The sequence below is a fragment of the Cyanistes caeruleus genome, chromosome 13 (genome assembly GCF_971803275.1).
Source record: "Cyanistes caeruleus chromosome 13, bCyaCae1.hap1.1, whole genome shotgun sequence".
In the NCBI taxonomy this organism is placed as follows: domain Eukaryota; kingdom Metazoa; phylum Chordata; class Aves; order Passeriformes; family Paridae; genus Cyanistes; species Cyanistes caeruleus.
The window spans coordinates 1,442,679-1,467,500 of NC_141713.1; the positions used below are offsets into that span (position 1 = coordinate 1,442,679).

General features: G+C 41.5%; 1 protein-coding gene across 43 annotated transcripts in view; it reads right to left on the minus strand.

The window, feature by feature from the left end:
- IQCH (IQ motif containing H) overlaps positions 1–24,822 on the minus strand; it is a 71,768-nt gene that overhangs the window by 11,869 nt on the left and 35,077 nt on the right. For 42 of the 43 annotated variants that reach the window (XR_015275979.1, XM_086849653.1, XM_086849633.1 and 39 more), the window contains 6 exons: positions 22,093–22,176; positions 19,820–19,995; positions 16,435–16,707; positions 14,249–14,440; positions 3,459–3,579; positions 2,221–2,507 (listed from right to left, as the gene is read on the minus strand). Coding sequence is in view for 42 of the 43 variants with exons in the window: in XM_086849653.1 (XP_086705779.1) it covers positions 2,221–2,507; positions 3,459–3,579; positions 14,249–14,440; positions 16,435–16,707; positions 19,820–19,995; positions 22,093–22,176 (1,133 nt within the window). In the remaining variant the exon portion in view is untranslated. The remainder of the gene's footprint in view (positions 1–2,220; positions 2,508–3,458; positions 3,580–14,248; positions 14,441–16,434; positions 16,708–19,819; positions 19,996–22,092; positions 22,177–24,822) is intronic. The other variant, XM_086849668.1, reaches the window with a different exon arrangement.

The following is a 24,822-nucleotide window of genomic DNA, read 5'->3' on the forward strand; positions in this document are numbered from 1 at the left end:
TCCATAAAAACGCTTCAGCTTTAGAATGTAAACTTGAGAAGGGAAGGAAACATAAATTCTTAAAGAGTTACTAAATTACAGCTCGGCTCTCTCCCGTTTAACTGTTTTGTCTGCAGCTGGTATCGACGGCTGCGTTATTGTAAAGAGCTCCCGTGCTATTTTTAAAGAAGTGCTTGAATGATACTGTAAAAATGTCAATTAGTAAAATATTAATGCAATGGGGCGTTGGAAAGAGAGTGGCTTTTACGACTTTTAAAATCTGCAGGAGAATTGATTGGGGCGGTGCTGGCAGGCTCTCATCCGGCTGCCATCTCGTGGCAGCTGCTGGGATGGGCTGGGGCTCACCCAAAAACTTCAGTTTTAGGGCTCTGCAACTCCTCTGTCCTGCTGGATATAAGGTTGGGAGATGGCTGATGACAACAACGTGGCTCTTGTTGGAAAAAAAAAAAACCAACATAAAAAATGTTCCATTGTCAGGAGAGATCTTCGGACACGTGTGGGAATTGTTTATCCAATGTTCCCTCATTAGTGCTGGGAAAGGCTGGGGCTGTGTATAACCTGTCAGACCCATGGAAAAGGTGGATTAGGATCCTACTCCTCCAAAGTATTATGTAAGGAAGTTGATGTGTTGAAACATTCCCACTCAATCCAGTGGATTTATCTGGGTGCAGCTCCCAGCTGGGATCTGACGCTCAGCACTGGGCAGGATTTCACTCTGGTTTCACTCACATTTCCAAAACTTTGCTTGGAATGATCATCTTGGAAAATAAAGTGGGAATCAGGAGTGATTCACTCCAAATTACGCTTTTCCACTTCTTCCCCAAGACACTGAAAACATCATCTCCATCTCCCTTCCCCTCAGGATGAAGGCACAGTTGTAACTGAGATGGAAACAAATTCCTGAGGAAAACAGGGAATTATGAGGAGTCCCAGCTTTCCCTGCCCCTTGGATCTCTTGGTTCCCACTGAGCTGTGTGACAACACACATTCCTTATCCATCCTTTCCTCCAAAGATCACTATTTTCTGTAAAACACGCTTGGGAAGAATTCCTGAGTATCCTGTACTTCCAGGAAAATGCATCTGATTCTCCCACCTAAAGCATTTGAGTGGACACTTGTGAAACGAGTGAGCAAATGTTCCAAGGGTCTGAAAGGATTTCTTGTTTGCCAAGAAATGGTGCTTTCAGGAACATGGGCCTTTGTGTGATCTCTCTCTCCCAAGACAGATGGCCTTGTTAATTGCCTCCACATCCAGTTAAATTTAAAAACCTGTGCTTAAATAATGTTAAAGTTGTGGTACATGCTGATAAACACAGGAAATGTTAAGGTAAAAATCAGCTGGGAAAAAGGGAAGAAAACCAAGATGGAACAGACAGGAATTCTAGGAAGACACAAGAATCACTAAATGATTTAATGTGTCCTTGTTTGTACCAGGAAGTATCACAACAATTAATAATCCAGGAAGCATTCCTGCATTTCAGTTACCTCCTGGCTTGAGTGAAGCAATTGGCAAAACTCCCATGGACTTCTGTGGGTGAGAATGTCATCCCTTAATCTTTTTAAAGCAATTTCCATGGAACTTATCCAATATGGCTTATCCAGAGTTCTGATTATGATGCCTGTGTACATCCATTTTGGGAGTCAAATATAGCTGGCATGGGAATTCCAGAGCTCACAAACCACTGTGCCCTGGCACAGGGTGCACAGAGAAGCTGTGGCTGCCCCTGGGATCCCTGGAAGTGCCCAAGGCCAAGCTGGAAGGAGTTTGGAGAAAGCTGGGATAGTGGGAGGTGTTAGAATGAGGGGTTGGAATGAGATTATTTGTAAGGTTCCTTCCTACCCAAAGTATTCCATGATTCCATGATTATTCTCATTCTCTGGTGCACCACAGCCACCCTGCAGTGCTGTCAGTTACCAAAAATCTGAAAGTTCCCCAGTTCCCCACAGCCTTAAAATTCCCTTTTACACTGAGGTGTCCTCAGTGAAGATTCCAGAAGAAAACAATGTCAGGAAGGTGAAAAACAATGAGATGCATCAGGTCTGCATCTGAGGCTGTTAGAACACCCCATGTGCTTTCCTCAGCTCACACGCCCCAGAGTTTGGAAACTGTTTGCTCCAAAGGACAAAGCTTTCTCCTGATATTTTCTGGAGTTCCATAGGAAAGTTGGAATTTCTCCATCTCAGGGAGACAGGGTGAGGTAACAAACCTGCCCCACTCACCTGCTGCTCCCTGGTTTGAGGATGGGTGAAAGCCACAAAGTCCACGGAGAAGTAGCCCAGCACTCCTTTGGATTTACAGGCCTCCCCAATTTTCAAGCAGAGCACTCCAAGAACCTCTGGATCCACGGAACGCTGTGGGATGGTGGTGCCTGAAGATCTGAGGGGCCCCTCAGCGTGGAGCTGATCTCCAGATGACAGCAGTGTCACCTCCCCCGTTGGCTCTATCAGCAGATCCACCGTCAGGTTGGTGACGCTGGCCGAGAACGGGAAGGCTTCGATCACTCCGCCTGGAAAGGAATTTTCCTGGAATCAAATCCACAAGTGCTGCCCTTTGGAGTGCACAGGATGGAGCCACCAGCTCCAGCGGGGATTGGACACACAGCAAATAAATCAGTGGAATGGGAGCAGCAGAGCCAGAATCATGGATCTCTTGGAGGAGAAAGGAGTTTAATTAGAGGCTTTTCAATCCCACTCCAAACTGGATAAATCCCACAGCTGACTGGAGAAACAGGCTCTGGGATAGCAGGAGTGAATCCAGCTCAACACCAGGCCCACAACAGCTGGGAAATGCAATGTTGGGATTGGAGGGAGCTGTAACTCCTGCTGTGAGCTCATCTTGGAGACTCCCATCCATGTAATGGTCTTAGATAAGAGTCTGCCTGTGGCATTCACCCACAAGAGGAATTTGGCATGGAAATAACAACTTCCAGCATGGTTTTCCATAGGAAAACCACCAAGATTTGGCATTCTGGATTTGCCTTTTCATTGCATATAATGCCATAACCCAATTTGTTGGGATAAACTGCTATGTAATAAAATTGGTACTAGATGTGTTAAGCGGCATTATTTAAAAAGAAAAATATCTTCAAGACTTTGACTCATCCGTGTCTCTTCCATAAAGAAATCTATATATTAAATATTCTCACATTTACCTCACGTGCTGGAATTGCCTAAAACCTTTCCCCAAATGCGACAGCCTTTAGTGCAGCACCCAAGGATTAAGGATCTGGTGTTTATGGATTCAGAACCCAGGATTAATATGGATTAAAAGCTTGGATAGGACAAATGAATGATAGAACAGTGGCCTATAATTCATTGGTAAATGAACATTTGAAGCGTAATGGAGAAATAAAAGGAGATAAATATTTAAATGGGCCCAAGACTAACAAGAATATGGCAGACAATATGGCATAATTACTCCTTCTAACACTTCCCAGCGACTTTGCAGTCTTATTTACCTTGAGTAAGAAATGTTTGGAGGAATTTTTCCCATGTAGGGAATCGTTTCTCATTGACTGGCTGTACGTGCTGTGCTAAAAGGCCCGGCAGCTCCTGGGAGATCTTCACCAAAGCTAGCTCCTGCAGAAACAAATTAAATAGAACCACAAGCAATTTTACTACAGAAATGAAAACTGCTTGTGGGGTGATTAAAAACCAGGCCTCCAACAGGCAAAAAAAAAAAAAAAAAATGTGGTTACTGTTTACCCACAGTCAGGAAGCCTTTTTTAATTTTTCTACTTGCTCTTCTTCCCTCCTCCTGCAAACTGTCCTTCTCTGAAAGCCAATCTCCCCCTCAAGCACAGCACCTCTTGCATTATAATTTATATCAATAATTGGATCTGGCATCTGAAAATGCCAGGTACTTGGTAACTGCTTTGGGATCAATAGCAGCAGTCAATAACTTGTACATTGCTTGTATTTCGAAGCAGCATATTGAAATAGTCACATATGCCAGCAATAGTTTTGCTGGTTCTGTGTTGAAGCTCTTTATCAACCCAAATACGCTTTAGTTAGGAAAAAAAAATTAGGAATAATCAAGCAAAAGCATTTCTAAAGCAGGAGATATCCTTTTAAATCTGTAAAATATCTGTAGCAAACTCCCAAGTGCCTGTGTCTTTGGTGGAATTTGATTAGTCACTCCACAGCTAAAGCAGCTTTTTTCCTAGTTTTAAATTCTTTATTATCACACACACAGCCCAGCCCCATTAAATACAGCAAGTAACTGCTCTGCTTTTACTGCTCCCCAAAGTCCCAGAAGAACAGGAGCATATAAAGTGCAAGGACCCTGACTGGATTGCTTCAGGCTCCTTTTCTTGCTGCTTCATGAGCCTCCCCCTGCTCCCCTGGGGCTCTTTCCTCTGTTTTCCATCCTCTCTCCTCAGCACCCCATGCTGCAGAAATGACCAACCCTCCTCTGATCCTGCCAACGTCCTCAGCCACAATCACTTCATCTCAGGCTCTGGAGGAACATGAGGAAACCTCATGGCTGACAGCTAAGAATAGCAAGTAAAAAATTAAAGCTGTTTTTCCGGAGCAGTGAGTTTGTAGAGATGGGCTTTGTCACGGAGCACATGATGTAAAGTAACCAAAAATGCAAATTCCGAATGACTTGGCTGTGATTTGCCTACCAGAACGAGGAGGATGGAGAAATGATTAGAATCACTGGATGGTTTGGGTGGGAAGGGAACTCAAATCCCATCCAGTTCCACCCCTGCAATGGGCAGGGACACCTCCCTATCCCAGGCTGCTCCACCCAACCATGGACATTCCCAGGGATCCAAGGGCAGCCACAGCTTCTCTGGACAATTGGGGAATCTGGGATTAACTCTGCATGCAGTAGAGCTGGATGAACCCTGGTCCTGCCTGCAGCCACCCTGAGACTTCAGGAAAGGGATTTTCCATCTGTGCCTCAGCTGCCCAGCCATGGAAGGGGGATAGTTGCTGTCCCTGCCTCACATGGAATTGAGGAAAAAATGCCTTAAAAATATTGAGGTGCTTAGATGGTGATGCTGATATGGGATATGTGGGCTCCTATCATATAATAAGTAGAAAAGGATGTTCTTGACTTAAAAAATATCACCAAAAGGGGGGTTAAAAATGGTTTTAGTCAGTAAATCAATATACTAAGCAGCACAACCTCATGGCAAAAACAAAGGAGCACATAAAACATGAGATCCAAGCTCAGAATTTACCCAGAAACAAAGGAGCACATAAAACATGAGATCCAAGCTCAGAATTTACCCAACTTCCGTATTTACCCTGCTGATTTCCTTAGGATCTGAAGGAGGAATTTTGGTTTTGGATGGTTCAGCTGACTGGAACAGCAGAGCAGTGAGCAAATATCCATTGGCCTTGTGTGGGTTTGTGTTTGTGCTGAATTATTGCTGAGCCAACAAGGCACAGGCTGAGGTGGCTCGTGAAAATCACCGTGGCTTTGGAGAGAGGATGTGAGCCATGATGGATGTGCTGGAATTGCTGCCCCACAAATCAGTTCACAGCTGGCAGTGCATCCAGCAACACCTCTGTCACTCCCATCTCATCCCTGAGACCTGCTGACTTGGGGTATTGAGCAATTTCAACAGAAATATAAAAACAAACAAAGCAAGAGGTGTGCGGTGGCTGCCTGGAAGATTTTGATAAATCACAGGGGGTGAAAACCAGGAATGTCTGTTGGATGTGGAGGCATTTGGGAGTGCTGTGCCCAGGTTTGTGTGAGTAACAAACTGGGACACAGATTTCCAGTGCAACAATTCCGAGCTGTCTCTTGGAGCTGGAGGATGGCGCGTGGCTGTGGAAGAAACCTCCCCAACCTGGCTGCAAAAACAGGCAGAACTTCCAGGGGACTTTTCCTCTGCCTTTTCCAAGTTCTTCTTGCACATCTAAGGTGATGGATAATAAATCATGGAATCCTGGAGTGGTTTGGGTTGGGAGGGAACTTAAATCCCATCCCATTCCACCCCTTTCATGGGCTGGGACGCCTGCCACTATCCCAGGCTCCAACCTGGCCTTGGACACTTGCAGGGATGCAGGGGCAGCCCCAGCGCTGGTGACTCTGGAGGATGTGAGCACCAAACCCGGCTGTCTGACACAAACAAAGCAGGATTTTAAACAAATAATCAATTGAGGGAAATCTGGCACACTCCCCTGGAGCTCCAAGCACACGTGGCAGGGCTTTGAACACTGCCTGGGCTATCGGGGTGCTCACAGGAGGGAGTCACCCTTTAAGGATCGGCACCTGGAATTCTGGCTGGAGGGGTTTTTTTGCAACTGTAAGCTCTAAAAAGGCAATAATCCTGATTATAGGGAGTTTTAGTAGGAAAATTCAAGCCTGGATCCAACATTCACTCACGAAGTCAAACCTTTTAAAAGGATCAGTGCTCAGCTGGCTAATTTCATTTAAATTGGAGAGCATCTCCAGCAGAGCCTACCAATGTTTTATCTCTTGATGTGGTCCAAAACAATCCAGGACCACAGGCTCAGCTGAAACAGGGAGCATTTGTTCAAATCTTGCAGCTGATGTTTCTATGCAGAGAAATGAGCAGCCCTAATATTCTTTACATCATGTAGAAATCTTTACATCTCTCCAAATTGGTTTTGCACCCTTTTATAACAATGAAGAAGCACCAAAAAAAAAAAAAATTAAAAAAATTACAACTTTTTCCCACTAAATGAGAAATCATTTCTCACCCTTCTGCAAGATGAATTTTGAAAGGTTTTCTTAGGCAGTTGCAACAAAAAATTAGGATCAAGCGTGGCAGATGTTGAAGGCAGTGGTAGGAAATCTGCTGGAGACAGATCAGTCAGCAAAGAAAAGCCTGTTGAGAAGAGAAATAAATAAATAGGAAGAAGAAATAGAAACAGGAAGAAAGATCTGGGGCAAGAAAGAGGCTACAGAGCAGAATGTGTAAGACCCAGGGCTTTTTAGCTAAAAATCAGACGGAAAGGAAATTATTTAGACCTTGCAAGCAAATAGAGTGAAGAAAGGAACTCCAAGTAAGTAAAGCTGAGGGGGCCAAAGAGGAATAAAATCAGCAGAGAGCTCCTGAGCAATACAAAGTGCCACGACTCTGCTGCAGTCAGTGGAGCTGTGGCAATTTTTGCCACTTGGATGACACAATGACAATTCCTACCATTTATAAGTACATCCTTTCTCTTGTGATCAGTGGAGCTGGGATAAGTTGTTCCAGTCTGGATGGGAAGTGGTCCAGCCCAGCTCGTTCTGATGTTCTCAGTGACACAGAAACCATGGAAGAAGCCAGTGACTGCTGCCCAAATAACTGCCATTACTTCCTATTTTGCAAATTAAACTGAATGGACACTTATTTCCTAATTCAGATAGGTCCACCCTGGCCAGAAGCACAAAGTACCACAGTGAACAGAATAAATGAAGAGGTCTATAAAACTGGGAATGGCTTTGGAAGCGACACACTGAGCACCCCTCTATCTATCTTAAAGTTTGTCACCTGATTTAAAGCCTGGGCTTTTCACTGTTAACTGCAAATTTTAAAATTAAAAAAGTGCCAATTTTGCCTTCCCCAGAGCTGGAAAGGCATGTTCTGAGCTCAGGTCCCATCATGGCAAACAGCCGTCATTACCGCCTCACACAAATGTTTTTCCTATGTAAAATTGCTTTGTAAAATATTTGCTCCATCTGCTGAAAGGAGCAAAGACAATTTTCCCTGATAGCTAATGGCCCATTTCAGCTGCCTGGCATTGAGTGGGATGCTGAACACAGAGCCCAGAATCCTGCACTTCCCTGGGCTCATCCTCGCTCGGAGCCGGACACGGGGCCGGGATTGCTCCCACTCGAGGGGTTTTTGTGGGGCTGAGGCACATCTGCCACGCTTCAATAAACCCCACAAACAGCCCCTTCCCACACTCCCAGAACAAGGAGCTGAGTTCCCTTTCAAATCTCCAGCCCTTCAAGTGCTGTTCCTTTTTTCACACCACATGGGGCCACGTTTCTCCGGCCGGGCTGGCGCTGCCGCTCCGCGCGCTGAGGGTTTCGGTACAGAAAGATCAAGCGCTTCTTTCAATTCTAAATTCAACTACAGACACACAAAAACCACACAAAACCCCCCCTGCCCTGCTCCAAACCCCCTCCCAAGTGCTCCTCTCATTGTGCACTTTCCTATTTACCATCCATTGAAAAGCACATGTTTACATTGTGCCCTGAACTACTTCAACATCTGCTAACAGACCAATAAAAAATAAATAAACCAGGATTGTTTAGGAAGAGAGATCCTTCCTATTTCCTGCAAACACTCCGAAGCTGGCAGCAGCAATTTGCTGCCAGATCCCTGCTCAGAAAACAATCTATGCAGGGAAATCAAAGATCAAATGTGTGCTGCCAAAAATCAGCCAGAAAAAGGATCTTCGAAGTGCCGTGAACTCCTCAAAGAATTCTGCTTGCTTATCCACTGAATGGTAATTTAGGATTAGGATAATTTTCTTTGTTAGTTTGCTTTCTAATCCAAATAAATCTTCCAAACTGTCTCTTTTGCAAGGTGCATCCTGCATGTTCAAGGTTGCCCACATCTTCCTTCAGAGCGAAGAAAACGTAATTGTTGTGATCTTCAAAAATCTCTCATAAACAACAATCACATATTTATTTCAAAGGCAGCATCTGGAAGTTCAGGACATTGGGATGTTAATTCTCATACAAAATGAGATCATTTTCCTGTATTTTAGTGAGATTTCTGCAAGTGCACAACCAATTCTGATGCCCTCAGACGAAAATTATTTTCCCAATTAATTGAGTTTTCTCTATTTCAATCTCTATAAATTCGCTACACTTCTGTGACTTGCTCTCCTTTCTGGTTTGTATATGTAAACAAAATATTCTAATGAATTCCAAAAATGTGGTTTCAGAAAGAAAAAAAACCTTGTACAGAAAACCCACAGTCACTTCCCAGGAATTTTATGGAAATTGCTGTAATGTTACAGGAATTGTCAGACAAAACCTGCATTGTTTTTCACAAACAACACACACTTAAACTCCTTTTTATTCCCAGAGTTGCCTATGTGTTACTTTTTGGATTTTAGCAAAACAAACATTTTTAAAATAATCCAAGCAGGCATTTTATTGGCTGCACCAACATTAAGGCATTTCAGATTTCTTTAGTGCTCTTGCTTTATCCTCTCCTTCCCCACTGTTATTGCTACAAACTGGCACTTAAATTCAATTGATTCAAAATATTCTGGATCCATATGGCCTCAAACCCTGGAGCTGAAGTTCTGATATTGCCTCACTGCTGTTTTCTAGCATTTGCCTCTCCTCCAGTCCCCAGATGGTGGAAGTAACATTTAAACCTCCTTTTCCTCTGCCTTGTACAATAGACCTTGGCACCATTTCAACTGTTTACTCCGGTAATTAACAGCACTGATACCACAACAATTACAACTCCTACAATCTTAGCACAATAATGCTATGAATTAGTGAGAGCTAATGGCTGGAAGGTATAGTGGTTCCAGACTGCGAGATCTGTGCATTTTTCGAATAAAATAAAAGGTAGGAACAGCACGCTGGCGGTAGACAATGATTACCTAGTAATTAGTTTACACAAAGCTTCCTATTTAATGGCAAAACGCTGTAATTAACGCGTGACAGAAAATCAAAGGGTACTTTGTAAGCATATGAAAAATTAACACTGCAGGCCTATAGCTTTATGTACTGATTAGGAGCATATTAAATCAATAGGACACACAGCCCAACAGCTTGCAGAGCCCCTGCTTGTGGTTTAGAGATGATATCTCGGATTTCACCAAGCCCAGGGATGTAATTCCGCTTTATTTCACCTCAGATTTCCTCATCACACGCAGATAATCTTAATAAATAGGAATTGTTTGCAGGTTCGATGAATATTTTAATTATTTAGAATAATTGTTGTGCTCACACTAAGAAACCTCTGGCACTGCTCCTTTCCACCATTGATCTCTTCCTGAAGTCTTTGGGCTCCTTTTCTTTCCCTGTTAAACATGTTATCGGTTAGAAGGAAAGCTAAAATGCTGGAAATGCATTTTCTGGGGATCTGTCAGAGTTTCTGGCCCTCTTCAGGCTGGAAAAATACCACACCTGCAATTCCACGTGCACAAGCAGCTCCTTCAGAACCCCCTCCGTGGGCTTTAGGTGTTACATTAAGATCAATTAATAAAAAAAATCAGGAAAAAAGCAGTGCTAGGAAGCTCTGTGTTCAAAGGAGGTCAGAAAGGAGGGTGCTGGCAGTGGCAGGTTTCTGAAATTACATTTTTGATGGATTGGTTTTATCCTGATTTGTTTGCAAACACATCCTACTCTGAATTCCTGAACTCAGTAAAGAAATAAGGTGTGGAAACTCCAGGTGTGCTGTAGTTTGTGGAATTCATCCAAGCACGACACAATCTGCTCCCCACTACTCCTGATCTCCAGCTAATCCCAAAATTCATCTATTACTTAGTACAGGACTTTTAAAAGCTGACAAAAAAATGGTTCATTTAAAGGAACATCCAACATTTTGCATCCCTATTTTCCAACAGCAATCAATGCCAAGTCCTGCGAGCCGCATCCCAATCTTGTTTTAGGTGATTCAGGCCAAAAGTTGTTCAGATTTGTCACCTTTTGAAAAGATTCTGATTTTCTCATTGTAATAAATTAATTGAATTGCAGCCTGTAAGGAAAAGAAACTGAGACAAAAAGTTTTGACTCAACTGGAGGAGTAAAATCCAAATATTTTTTCTAGTAGAGGCTGCCCAAGAGCATGAAATTCTTTTTTTTTTTTTTTTCCCTTTATGACAGATATTTAATGGAGAGTTTTGGGATGGTTTTGTAGTTACCACCAGTCTTAAGGGCTTATTCAGAGAGTATTTGTTGCTTGTTCTTCTGTGTCTTGTTCTATCCCTAGATTTTCAGCTCTTCTTTATCCCTTTTTTTCTTCAGCCTGATCTTTGTTATTTTCAGACTTGCTGCTAGATAAACTCACATCATGATGTTGGTCCTGGTGGTTAATTAAGTCACAGGGTAATAAAAGATAATTCTAAAATTAATTTCAGTAGTAATTTAATCTAGTGATTTACTACAGCTCCATAGTTATACAAGAGGATGGGATCCTACAGTTCTGTGTTATTTATATAAAAGGGAATGGTTAAAAGGGAAAAAAAAAGGCAATGCCAACAGGAAGGTGATGTTCTCTTTGCCCTAAGAGGGAAGAGTTTTGGGAGTTTGAGTTCTAAGAAAAAGGAAAATATGAAGACAGAGTGAGCATGATCAATCCTTGGATACTCTCACAGCTCCAACAAGATGGAATCCCTCTAAACCAGAGATTGTGAAAGCAATAATGAGAATTTTCCATGAATTTAGAGCCTCCCACCAAGGGTCCATAAAAGTTTGGGTGAGATTTTTGAGTCTGAGCTGCTGACTTTGAGCTGGAGTGAGATGCCCATATATTATATAAAAATATATGTATAATATTCATATAATATACCACATATTAATAAGGATTATGGATGTCTTTATCTAGATATTCCAAACAATTATTCACATATTCTTACAGCAGCAAAAACACTTTTTGTGCTATGCATGGATTGACTGAAGCTTGAATTAGTACAGAAAACCTGCAGATGTTAAAAATTAATTTGTTTGCTCCCTACAATCATCATTTACCCTACAAAAAACAATTAAACTGATAAGGACACTCAGTATTTATTCATTTTTTTATGCACAACTAGGGCTGGACCCTGATGTTCTTTTCCACATTGGAAGATGTCTCCACAACCAACCCCACAAAGTTCCAAATGTTCTCTGGACATTGAACCATTGGATTCTGGGCCTCAGGATGAAATTTCTCTGCTGACAAGACTTGAGCAATGCATAGGAGGCTGATGGACTTCGAGACATTTTGCAGTTTATGAATTCAACCCTTCCTGCAGCTGCAAATTAATTGTTCAGATAACTCAGAGACTGCATTAAGTTAACAAAGTGAAATCCATCCATAATCTTGTCATGCATTTGGGTCTGCCCCAATGTTGTATTTGCAACGAGGAATCTAAAATCAGCCTTGTTTTTAGCTGGAATAGATTTTTACACAGTTCAAACTCACCAAGTCCATTATTTTTAATCTGTTGCCTACTCCACGCCACTGAGGAAAATCTGGGTGGCGTGTCTTGAACTGCTATGCAAATGATGCTATTTGTAAGTATTACCATAATTTAGTGCTTACAGTCATGTTCTCATTTCTAATAATTCCACCAGAATGGAGAAGCTTTTCACTGTGCTCCTAGCCTGCAGGATAGTCTTTCATCAAGAAGCTGAATTTTTTAATAACCTGCCAGCATCCGTTTGTGTGTGGCAGGCGCCGCCGTGACACGACGTCTTCATTATCAAAGGAACCAGGTCCCCACACTGCAGCAGGACATTAAAGCACAAACTCCTGCTTTGATGTTTAAATGTGGATCATTACAATGGTGTTCCCTGACAAAGGAGCGTTTTAATCCTCTGCTCTCCCTGCTGAGGCTCGGGGAGGCTGCAATTCCTTATTTCAAAAGAGGGTAAACGTGGAAGGCAGGGAAATTTGAGAGAACGTTCAAGGTGTTCAAAACAGCAGCGAGTTCCACGCTTTGGAATCACAGAAAGGTTTGGATTGGGAGGGATTTTCAGGCTCATCCCATTCCACCCTGCCATGGGCAGGGACACCTTCCATTATCCCAGGCTGCTCCAAGCCCCATCCAGCCTTGGATGCTCCCAGGGATCAGGAACCCAGAGCTTCCCTGGACAACACTTTGCCAAATCCCACTTCAATATTGGCCTGGATTTGTCTGCTGACTCTGGGAAATGAAAATTCCAAAAAGCCAAATTCCTAATTCCATATTTATTTCCTAACTTCCAACATGTGTTTATATTTCAGGGTTTCTCACTGGTTGTATCCAAGCTCGAGGTAAATGGACTAAAAAGGAAAACCAAAGGAAGTCAGGGCTCACAGTGCCCGTTATGCAGAAGCACTTGGGAAAAGAATTAAAAGGGCACAGAATCAGGGAATGCCACTCCTGTCAGGGATTTAGAGCAGCAAAGAACTGGAGCTGGTGACTCCTGATTCTGTCCTGACTCAGGTGCTGGGAGCAGGACCTGGGTACATCCTGAGCTTTGTGTCCCACTGGGATGGATTTCCAGGGCTCTGCTTCATCCTGCCTGACTTACAGAGCAGAGAAATTATCCCTTCAGCTTTATATCAGGAACTCTGTTTCATAATGTGGAATTCTTTTGTATCAGTCAAACGCAGCAGAACCGTAATCAGCCCAATTTGAAATTTTAATATACAATATAATTCAATCAACCCCAAATTTCAAACCCGTTTTGATTGAATTAAAAAAAATCAGAGGAGCTATAATGAGTACTTTATGTAAATGAAACAATTTTTCTGGATACATTCCTTCTGGCTTTAAAGCCATTACATTAGGAATGAATTTGGCAAGATATACAGAAATATCAAATGCTTATTGAAATTAACGCATTTAAATACCAATGAATATTTAAACTACAAATAGTTCTTGGAATGCCAGAATAATGAAGTATGCTTTCATATGGATTTTTCTGCAGTTCAAATCATCTTCCAGCCTCTCAATCCTGGGGATTCTTAGGAATTCAGGAGTGCCTGAGTTCATGTTATAATGTTTCCCTTAGTCAGATTTTTATGGATGGCTCTCCTTACCTAAACACACCTGGTAATGAAACTTGCAGGACTTTAATTATCACTAAGACCTCAATTGTTGTCTCATACAGGTTTAAAAGTTATTAGTGAGGCAAAACATCCAGGAAAAATAATCCATAGAAAACCAGCTGAAAAAGCAATCAGTTTGTATGATTTCAAATTAGTGGTGTTCAGCTATTTTAATCCCAGTCCCAATTCATCTTTGTTTCAATAATTCCAAATGTCTATGTAGAGATTAGGCTGTGCTGTCCATAAGCTTTCCTTTATGTCCTTGCTTTAGCTAAAAAAAATGTATAAAATGTATACAAATAATGTATAAAAACTGCCCATTGTTGCATAGGAAGTGTAAAGACACAACTCATTCCACAGTTGGCTGCCAGGCAATCCTCTGTATTTTGGAATATTTCCCTGTTTTATTTGAATTACTGCTGCCTATTGCTTTGTGAAGCCAGGCTGGGCTGGGATATCAACATTTTCCTTCAAATGAAGGCTCAGGGAAGAGATCTGCAGCAAGGAGGAGGAACACTAAAGAGCCAAGACAACAAAGAAGATGCAATTCTGTTACTCACACGAGCCTGGCTCTCGCTCCACGCCTCAGGGCCGTGTCCCTGCCATTCCCTCTGGATCCAGGGGTAGCATTCCAGGTGGGAAATGACATCACAGAAGGCAGTGCCGTTTCCTCCACGCTCATCATCCACCTTGAAGAGCCAGCGCTGCACTTCCAAATTGTCCAGGATGAGCTGGCTGAGAGCATGGAGCAGCTGCAGAGCAGAGACACAAAATCCTTTGCACTGAGACACCACCAAAATTCCCCCCTCAGACTTCCAGCTCCCAAATATTTTATTTTCTGAATATGGTTTCATTCTCTCCGAGGCGTTTGTGTTGTTACAGCAGTTTGGGTATGGATTGAAAGCAACCTTTGAAGACTCCATGGCCTTCATCCCTGTTTTCTGCAGAGGAATTTGCCTGCCCAGGTGTTTTGGGGTTTTTTTTGTCTGAGGTTTTGGATCACCAGAACTGCTCCCATAAACGTTTGTGACGGGGAACGACGCGGGATGGACAATGCTATTTGCAAAAATGCGCCAGGGTAACACCAGCCAAAACAGCTGGGAAATTTTCCTACTGGAGAGTGCATTCCATGGTTATAAATGCACGGAGGAGGTACCAGGCAGGCTTTATAAAAATGCTAATTATTTATTTGTGTATGTACACAGATTTAAATGGCTTTCAAATGCCTTTTGCCCAGCTGGCGCAGGATGCAATTAGCTTCTTAGAAACTGCAAATGACTTTGAACCTGGTAAAAGTATTCTCACATCTTGTTGCATTGGCTGGAGTCTTCTACATTTTACAGAGTAATTTGAGGGATTTTTGTTTCTTTTTCTTTTTTTATTTTTTTTTTTAAAGATTGACCTAAAATACAATTACATGTGTTCCATTTGTAGCTTTTGAGAATGGCATAAATGTGTTTTTTTTGAGAGCTCCCTTTACAGTAATGAAAAGGATCAATAATCCTGTAAGGACTGTACCAATCACAAAGAATTATGTGCTATCTTTAAGTGAAAATTGAATTGTGCTTTACCATGGTGTCACCTCACTTTGATTATTTAACCTAAAATGTCAATATTTCATACAAGCAAACAACAGGAGGAGAAATGCCATAACCCTGTAGGATGAACCAGAAGTATTGTTAAATAATTTACGTGAATCAAATAAATCAAACGGCTGTTTTGCAGGTCATTGATCATATATTTATTTCATCTACTGGAGAAGTTGCAATGGATTTGTGTAGCTTAGATTGTTCAGTGCTAAAGGTGATTTATAAAAACCAAAGCAATGTGAAAAGCCTCTTGAAGAAGCAGGAGAACCTACAAAAAAGCCTTAGCAATGATTATTTTCCTGGATGAAAAGTAACACCACCATAAAAATGTTTGGGTTTTTTTTTTTTTAAGAAATACTTAGATGTATCATTGTAAATTGCAAAATCAGCTGAGAGAATAAAATACTGAGGAACTGGCTGCAAAATAAACACGTAAAATCAAAGTACAGAAAGCTCTTGTGCCTTGTAATTTTAGTTCAATAGGATTTTGTTATTTTCCTACTGGTCACACCAACAAGAGAGATTAATTTAGCAATGACAAACTGAGTACAAAGTAAAACTGCAAAGATGCTCAGTGAACCTCAGTAGGAACAGGCTGGTTGAGGGAGAGATTTCTTCCCCTCAGAACAGGATTTCTGGAAAATGTGCATCTTCAGTCACTGGTAAAATGGATTTATTTCATGACTTCACCCATGGGGCAGCAGCACAAACTGTCTCAAATATTGGGCCAAACACTTTTATACCCTCAAGCCCATGAAAAACCCCAGAAGAATTGTGTTCTTTCCTTCCCTGGGCACAAACTGCATTTAACTGAGCCTAAAAAGGACCCAACCTCACCCAAGACTTGATCAAACCCACGTGGGTTTGGGAGTTACTACTGGAAAAACAGTTGGGAGTTACTCTTGGAAAAATAACCCAGCAACCAGAGAAAAAACCTGCTATGATTGTCAAAGTGCAATTTAAAAAGAAAAAAAATAGCAAAACCAGCAAGAGGGCTTCAAGCAAAACCTCTAAACGTGCCACTAATTTTGATAAAAATCAAATTTCAGCCAAGACACTGTAGGTTTAATAATTAGAATATAAAACTATTATTCACTGACAAGGGCCTCATCAATGGAGTTGTTGAAACGACACAAATCCTCAAGCCATCAGCTCACCTGCTCCCTGCTGTGGATGTCCCGCTCTCCAGGAGGGGTTGGCACTCCAGCACTGGCAAAGATTCTCTTGCTGCCAGACTTGGTGCTGTAGAGCTGAGCCACTGCTGGCTCTGAGCCCAAAATTGGCACCTGGAGCTCGTCAGCCACAACCAAATCATCCAGGTGGGGAACTCCCCCAACCAGGTAGGCATCCCTGCCCTGGAGCAGAACCTGGAGCCTCTGCATTGTCCTGGGACTGTACTTGAGCACAGTGGCCAGGCACATGTGATGCTCCTGTAAAAAGAGAATATTTATTCTTATGAAAAACGGGGTTTTGTTGGTTTTGTTTTGTATTTTTTTATCCTCCCCCTAATTCCTAATGTTGCCCACAATAAATACATTATTAATAGCAGGCTGGGTTATGACCTATCCTGTAGCTTAGCAGTTTAAATTGATAAAAGCTGTTGGGGTGAGGCTCCATAATCGTGCACATCTTTAGTGGGTTGGAAATGGCCTCATTGGGAATAGAACTAATTACTACACATCTGTATTTATTTGATCCATGTGGAATTATCCTTCTGTCAGTCGGCAGAGAGGCTTGTGGCCTTTGGATAATAGTGATTCATCTCAGCAACACTCCTGGCATGGTTTAACTCCAGAGCTTCTAAAAATCAATAAAAAAAATGAAGAATCCCCCCCCCTCCCCCTATAGCAGGGAATGTATTTCACATACAGTTCAGTGGTACTTGAAGTGATTCTCTGAGAATAAAACACTTCGATTTACAAAAGCTTTCAGTGCTTACATTAAATTACTGGGGATGCACATTTCCATTCCAGAGGGGCTCTGATAGCTGATCTAAAGCACCACTTATGGAGAGGGGAGCAGTTTTGTAATAGTTTTTTTTTTTGCTTAAAATACAAAAAAAAAAAAAAAAAAAAAAAGTTTCCAACTTTTTGGAAGGAGTTTCTCATTTCTTCCCAAAAAAGATCTATTGCTGTACAAGCAGTTCATGACATATCCTATAAGCTCTGAATTTAAATTAAGAATGTCACTCGTGGCAGGTGAAAACCTCAAAAATGTTTTAAACAACATATCCCATGCATGGCCTGCATATATTCCAATTATTTTCCCAAAAATACTCTGAGGATGAGACAGGGATGAAGAAATAGCACAAGAGAAATCCACTGCAATAAATTGTCAGGAACAAATCATAATCCCAACAAGAAGAAAATCATCTTCCTATTGAGATTTCATCTCATTTAGGCCCCAGGAAAGCATCCCTGTATTTTCAGGAGAATGTAAATCCTGGATTTGCCAGGGATTTCCAATACTGAAGAACACAGGATATTTTCCTTCCAAGTCCTGGATGTTCATTGCCAGGGACTGAAGTAGAGAAATCCTGATTTCATTGCTTGGATAGGGAGGATGATGCAGGAAAAGGACACAAGGAATCCCCTTCTGGCTCCCCTTGGTGCTTTCTCACACCAAACACAGCTCCAGAAAGTGCCCAAATCTCAGCTGGACACACTGAAAGGACAGCAGGAATGGGACACTCTCTGGAGTTCCAGCAGAAAAAAGAGGATTACAGGAAGTTTAAGGATGAAAAGAACACCAAACAAGTTACCTGGAGCCCTTTTCCCTGCATCAGTTTCAAAGGCAAGACATTTAAAGTTCTGGTCCATGGCTTCCCTTTGCCTGAGCACTGCTCCAAAAGCAGGGAGCTGGCCCATTCCAGAGTTCTGGATGCAGGGAACAGGATCAGCTCCCAGCCTGGGGCCACAGCAGGGCTGTAAGGGAGGAGATTTGCTTTGTGCCCCTCAATAATGGATTTTACAGTCAATTAAGGAGGTCAGGCTGTAAAAGCTGTTTCATTCCTCCTTTTTGAGAGTGGCAGAGCTGCCAAGATCTATGGAAGTGTGAGGGAGAGCAGGGAAAAGCAGGAGAACTGAGGGATTCCAGCAGGAGCAGGGGATATGGGATTAACCAAAGTGCTTGGCTCTCAAACCTGTTGATTTTTGTTTTGTTTTCAGGTTCCCAAGATCCCAGATGTGCCCGTGGCATCATGATCACCAGGAGAGCAAAGCTGCCTCCAGCTGGGACACACCTCAAGTGGAGCTGTGCCTTTTCCAGACAATTTCCTTCCATCCAGTTCCACCAAAATAGCTGGGAAAAGGTGCAAGGCTGATTTGTGCTTCTGGAATTGCTAAAAGGAGCCCACTAAAGTGGCCTTCAAGCCACACTTTCATTGATTGGGAATAAATTTCGATCCATTAGGTGCAATAAAAGCTTTTTATTCAATAACCCAGGAGAAAGATCCTGTAAAAGAATCTATAAAGCTCAAACCCTTACACAGCCCAAATTGTCACTGAAGCCAAGGAGCAGTTCTGAGCAGATTCCTCTCCACACAGAAGATATATTCATAAAAAATATTAATTATATATGGCAAAGTACACGTTTATGTGTTAGTGGCACTAAAGAGACATGGTTCACCTCAACCTGCTTCATCTCAAATCTGGTGTTGCCCATTCTCCTGAAAAATTTTGGTATCAAAACATAGCTGGGAGTTACTACTGGAAAAATAACCCAGCATCCAGAGAAAAAAACCTGCTATTATTGTCAAAGTGCAATTTTAAAAGAAAAAAAAATAGCAAAACCAGCAGCAGGGCTTCAAGCAAAGCCCCTAAATGTGCCTCAAAGTTTGATAAAAATCAAACCCCAGCCAAGACACTGTAGGTTTAATATTTAGAATATAAAATTGTTATTCCCTGTGGAAAGTCTCCACTGCACTGCAGCACTTGCAGAAACACTGTACACACTGTACATTAATTAGAACATGTTTTAGCACATGGATTTAAACCTGACTTGACAGGTTTGGAAGTAGTATTTCTCAATTATTAATTATTTTTCTGGAACTATCACTTTTGTATTCCTGGAACTAATATTTATGAGTTACTTTGATCTGTTTGAAACTCATATTTCTGTATTATTACCTAGCTTTGTTTAAACCTTGTTCTTTAAGGAGCTCTGCACTGGATTTACTTGCAAGAACCACTGCAAACACAGGAATGATTGAATGCTGGGCTAGCCAGAGATAAAGTTGGAGTAATAAGAATGGTTTATTGCTATGATTTGCTTAGAGATATAAATCTATCAAGTTCCCAGTCCCAAGCACAGAGTCAGAAGGGACAAGAGCCTACAAATAGCCAATCTAGGACTATCTCAAGCAAGTCCATAAAGCTAAACCAGGATATTTATTTCCAATGCTCTAACTAGTAGTCTAATCAGTAAAGCCCTTAAACTTGCAATAATATTTCACTGATGTGTACCAGAGCGTTGCAAGTTATAAAATTTCCAATTTAATTTTACTGCATCCCTCAAGCTGTAGTAATTAGAAGACAAACTCACGGGGAAGCTGTTTATAGCTTCAGGGGTGAGAATTCTGAACCTGTCCTGCAGGTCAGCCATGTCCTCGGGGTTCCCAGATCTAACAGCTGCCTGCAGACCCAGGAGTTTATGGTAATACTGCACTAACTCCTCACTCAGAGCAAGGGGGCAGATGTAGATGACGTCCACGTTGGCATCTGAAACAAAGGGGCACAGTGTTCACTGCTGGGAGAAAGGTACAACCTTCCCAACAGCAATCCTGGCATTCCCGAGCCTCTGCTCACAAACAGCTTTCCTAAAAAAAAATTTAAAAAATAAAAATGAAGCTTCATTCCCAAATCTTTTGCTGTGCTTCAGCATTTCTCTGTGGACAGGTCAGCAGCCCAAAGGAAGAGCTGCTTCCTGGGATTCAATCTGTAGAACATATTGGGGGCAGGATTTGGGAAGTGGTGCAGGGGGATTTGTGAGCCCAAACTCCCGTTTGCATCAATGGGAACTGAACTGCTTTAAAAATATATCCCATTAACGGCAGTAAATTATAAAACTGAGCCATTCAGTTGAGAAAGCTGAGGAAATTGCAATTTTCTACGCTGCCTGGATTTTCCATGGGCTGTTCCTGCTCCTGTGCTGTCCACACAAAAGCTCACGGTGGGGTATCATCAATAACCACTGCTGGGGATGGGAGTGTGCGGGGCAGCCACTCCAGCACGGTGTGCAAATCTGCTTTTCCTCATGGAAAACAGCTTGGCCTGAAGGGCTGTGTCCACACAGAAGGAAAATCTCTAATACAGGCAGTTTTGGAAAAATTTAACCACTCTCTTCTGCTAAAATATTAATGTTAATAGGTGAGCTAATAAATTAATGGGCCTTGAAGCATCGATAGGCAAAGAGCACTCCAAGATTTTGATCCAAATCAGTGGGAAGCCTTTCATTGTTTTATTGTGCACAAGTGCCAGGGCTAACTGCTATTCCATGGAATGACTGCAGCAAAACAAGGACTGGATAAGGAAAGCCTGAGCCAAATGTAAGGAATAAAAGATCCTATTGCTTGATTTTGTTCTGCCAGAGCTGCAGGGAAATAATCCACATTAAAAATGTGAGGCCAGAGCTCACCTGAGGCATTCAGGTAGCACAGAGCCCACAAGCAGAGCCTTTATATAATTTTATATAATTATTTACCAGATTAGTTTAAAAAATAACTAATAGACGAGTACAGCACTGTTCACCAGTCAGTACTCAAGTGAAAAATGGACAATTTCAGTGAATTTTGGGAATAAAAAGCTGCAGAACATTTTACTGCTGTACCACTGTCCTATAAAGAGATATAAAGTCTCCTTAGGACACAGTGAGGCTCCAGGGACAGCTTAACTCACAGGAGGTCACAACCAGCAAGGAAATCCTTTTCTAGGGAAAAAACAAACCAAAATGGAAAATCTCAGTGCTCCTCTGCCAGGCACAGGTAAAGAACCTGATCCAGTTAATAATTTAATTAATATTTCGCTAGTTTGTATCTTCCTCATGGTCTGCTTTACAGCAGAAGCAATTTTCATGTTCAGAAATGAGAAAAAAAAAATCTGTTTATTGTGTGACTTTGTCCCTTTAAGTTTCTGTCATTTAAAAGCCAAAAAAATTCACATAAAAAAATAAAACAGTACTGTGGAAAAAACCACTATTAGTGCCTAGATAATATATAAATGCAATTACATTATTATTTTAGGCAACTGTAAATTTCTGGGTCTAATATATTTTTGATCCAAACTTACTAAATGGCATTTATAAAATAATCATGACCCTGAAATATGGATGAATAATGTAAAATCTGTCATTCCAGGCAGCCAGTGAAGCTGGTCACTGCTAAATATCATCCTTCCCTGCTTTGCTTAAAAGAAACCTGTCAGGAAAAAAAAAAACCCAAACTTTTAAATAGATGCCTTTTGCCTCATTTAAAAAAAAAAAAAATTGGTTTAAATAAGGGCTTGCTCTTTTGCAGCACATCTTTCTCTCCGTGTGAGGCTGAATGAGCACTGCCAGAATGAGCTCCCTCATTTTGCACAACACTGAACACTTTGTGGTGCTCAGCAGCTCACAGGATGAGGCTGCTTTACCTCAGCACAGAGGTACGGGGAAGCAGCGGGATTTTTTTATGGATTAACGTGGCCAGGAAATGCCACAATTCCTTCTCAGCTTCTCCCTGCTCTATATTTAATAGTAATACAAACAAAAAAAGTCCTTGTGTTGTTTTCTTTTGCTCCCAGCTGGGGGGAATAATCAAGAAGCAGGAGCTGATCACGTACCCAGGATGTCACAGAGCCTCCCCATCTGCAGGTTCTGCTGGAGAGCGAGGTCAGGGATGTGCTCACGGATGTGTTGGGAATATCCTGGAAAACAGGGAAAGCCCCCCCCTCAAACTGCAGTCAGAAAACCCCTGATACAGATTTGGGGGAAAAAAAAAAAAAAATAAAAATCAGATTTCTGGATTCAAAAAAGCTGGAAAAAAAAAAAATCCCATTTGAAATCTCACAGCACTCATTGCAGCATTTTTCTGAATTTACTTTTATTACTGATATAACTGCACGTTTTTCTGTCATTTTAAATACAGACCTAAATGTTACAGCCCCACAGAGTTCTCTAATTTAACCATGCAGACCATTTTGTTGGGAGTCTTTCATGTTGCTGGATTTTTTTATTTTTTTTATTTTGTAAACACTGGGGGTAGAAAAAAAAATAAAATGACACCATCATTAAGCAAGAATCCTGGTAATTTTGTCCTTCACACAGATAAAAGGCACCAAAGCCACTTCATTAAGGAGATGTCTCAGTGCTACCTGCTCACTTTGTTGCAGAGGAAAGGTGAGTGACAGCCTGTCTGAGCCTGGATTATCTCTTTGCAGGTCAGAATTCCAGCTGATTCCATGCTCACATTCAAAAAGACTGCAGGAAATGACAGCAGCACTGTAACTATAATTTTTAAGCCTGTAATTTTCAAATTGGTGTAATTCAAAAGCAATTGTGGTGTCTGTGCAAGCAGCCACAGCTCCACTGGCAGTTACCTCCAGTGATATTAATTGTTTAATCCATCAGGATTAATCAAAATATTCAGTGTTTGGCATAAAAATTTGATTGATCCAGGAACAAGATCCTTACATTTCTATACATCTGCACAAAGAAAATCACCAGAAGCTCAGGGAAAACTTAATTTTAGCTAAAATCAGCTCAGAGTTTCAGTGCCTTCATGTAGAAAACAGCAAAGTAGATATTTCAGGCTAATTACAGAGACGATTATTACAAGTGATCAGCATTCTAAGGTGCATGTGGCAATTGCACACAGAACATGAGAAAATACAGAGAAATTAAAATTACCAGTTTAATTTTTGGTCATTTCTTACCAAACTTACATATTGCAGTCAGCACAGTGGTACCAGGCACTTGGAGAACTCATCTAAGTAAAATATATTGATTTGATTTTTATTTTTTTTACTCCTCTAGTATTAAGCTACAGTAATTAGGAAAAAAGCTTGCTCTGAGTATTTAAACTTTAGTCTCAAAGCTTCATTTTGTTCTCTCATCCAATTTTAAGGCATTAAAAACGCTGCCTAATATTTTCAAACCATTTAAATACCAGCCTAAGAATGCAGCTGATTTCCTTACCCTGAACTGTCCTCTTGAAAACACTGTGTTTTAAGAACTGGGCCAAAAAAATAACATGCAAATATAACTTGGAAAACCAGGAATTATTTGCAAGGAAGAACAAAGTGGCAATTAAGTAAGTGAAAATTTGCATTTTGCTCTGGCTCTGCAGATCCATGCCAGCATTGTAGCACTGTACTTTTCACAGGGAGGTTAATAAAACATATTAATTCACAATATATTAACTTCCACTGGCATGACCCCATTAGATTTAATGAGGAATATTCACTGCTGGTAAATCCTTGCCCTCCCACTGGACAGGATGAACCACATTCCTCATGATCCACCTTGAACATTCCATAGTCCATGACTGGACACCTGATAAAGATTATTAAATGGTTAATAACCCTTTTCTTCCAGTTTAAACAAAACCCAAGCCAAATAAATTCTATATATTGTGATCACAGCCTGCCTGTTCCAGTGCACCTGTGCCATCAGTTCTGCTTCAGCCTCCAGTCTGGGTAAGAAATTCCAAATGGCAGCTGGAATTTGGGGTGTGGACAAAGGAACACTTGGGAATGGGATTGGGTTTTGCATTAATGACTCCAAAGTGCTAAAATAAGAGGAATTAATTCATCCCCCTTTCAACCTCAGCCATGACCTAACACCCTTTAATTGACATTTCCTCAATAAATTCTGCTCATCTCCAAGTGGCTTCTCCCAACAAAGAATCCTCAAATGTACCTTGGAGAAAAGGAACAGCAGAGAGAGGGACAGGACACGAAAGGTTTGTGGGATCTGAAGGGGAAGGAGGAAAATGAGCTGGGATCACTCACCTTGTGCTCCCCAGGACCTGGGACAGCTCTAGGAAATAATACCCAAGGTTTCATAAATAAAACTGAATTTTTCTCTCTGTATTTGGCACACATTTGTAGCAGTAAATCTGATTTAAAGGTTCAAATTCATTTCTCCTCACTCTGCCTGACAACAATCCTTGAACACTGGAATCTACTTTGTGTTTTTAGCTATGCTAGAAATTCCAGGTTTTTGTTTGGGTGAAATAAATGGAACCATTTGCTCCTCCCAGCAGTACAATTTAAGCCCTTCACTATCCCTTTTCCTGGATTATTTCCAGAAACTTGACATGGGTCTGAAACTGCTGTTGTGAAATTAGAAATTCACCCTCCTGGCTCTGTCACCATTTCTTGGAATTCCACCTGCAAGGGAAGAAAAACCAGATTCTGATTTGTCCCAAATGCTGAAATCAAGGACACTGAGCAGAGAATTTCAGGTTTTCTTTCTGGTTTACAAAACTGAACACAGAGATCACTGAGTATCATTAAACTTTGGTGTCTTCTTGTTTATCTGCTCTGTCCCAGGTTTTGTAGCTCAAAATT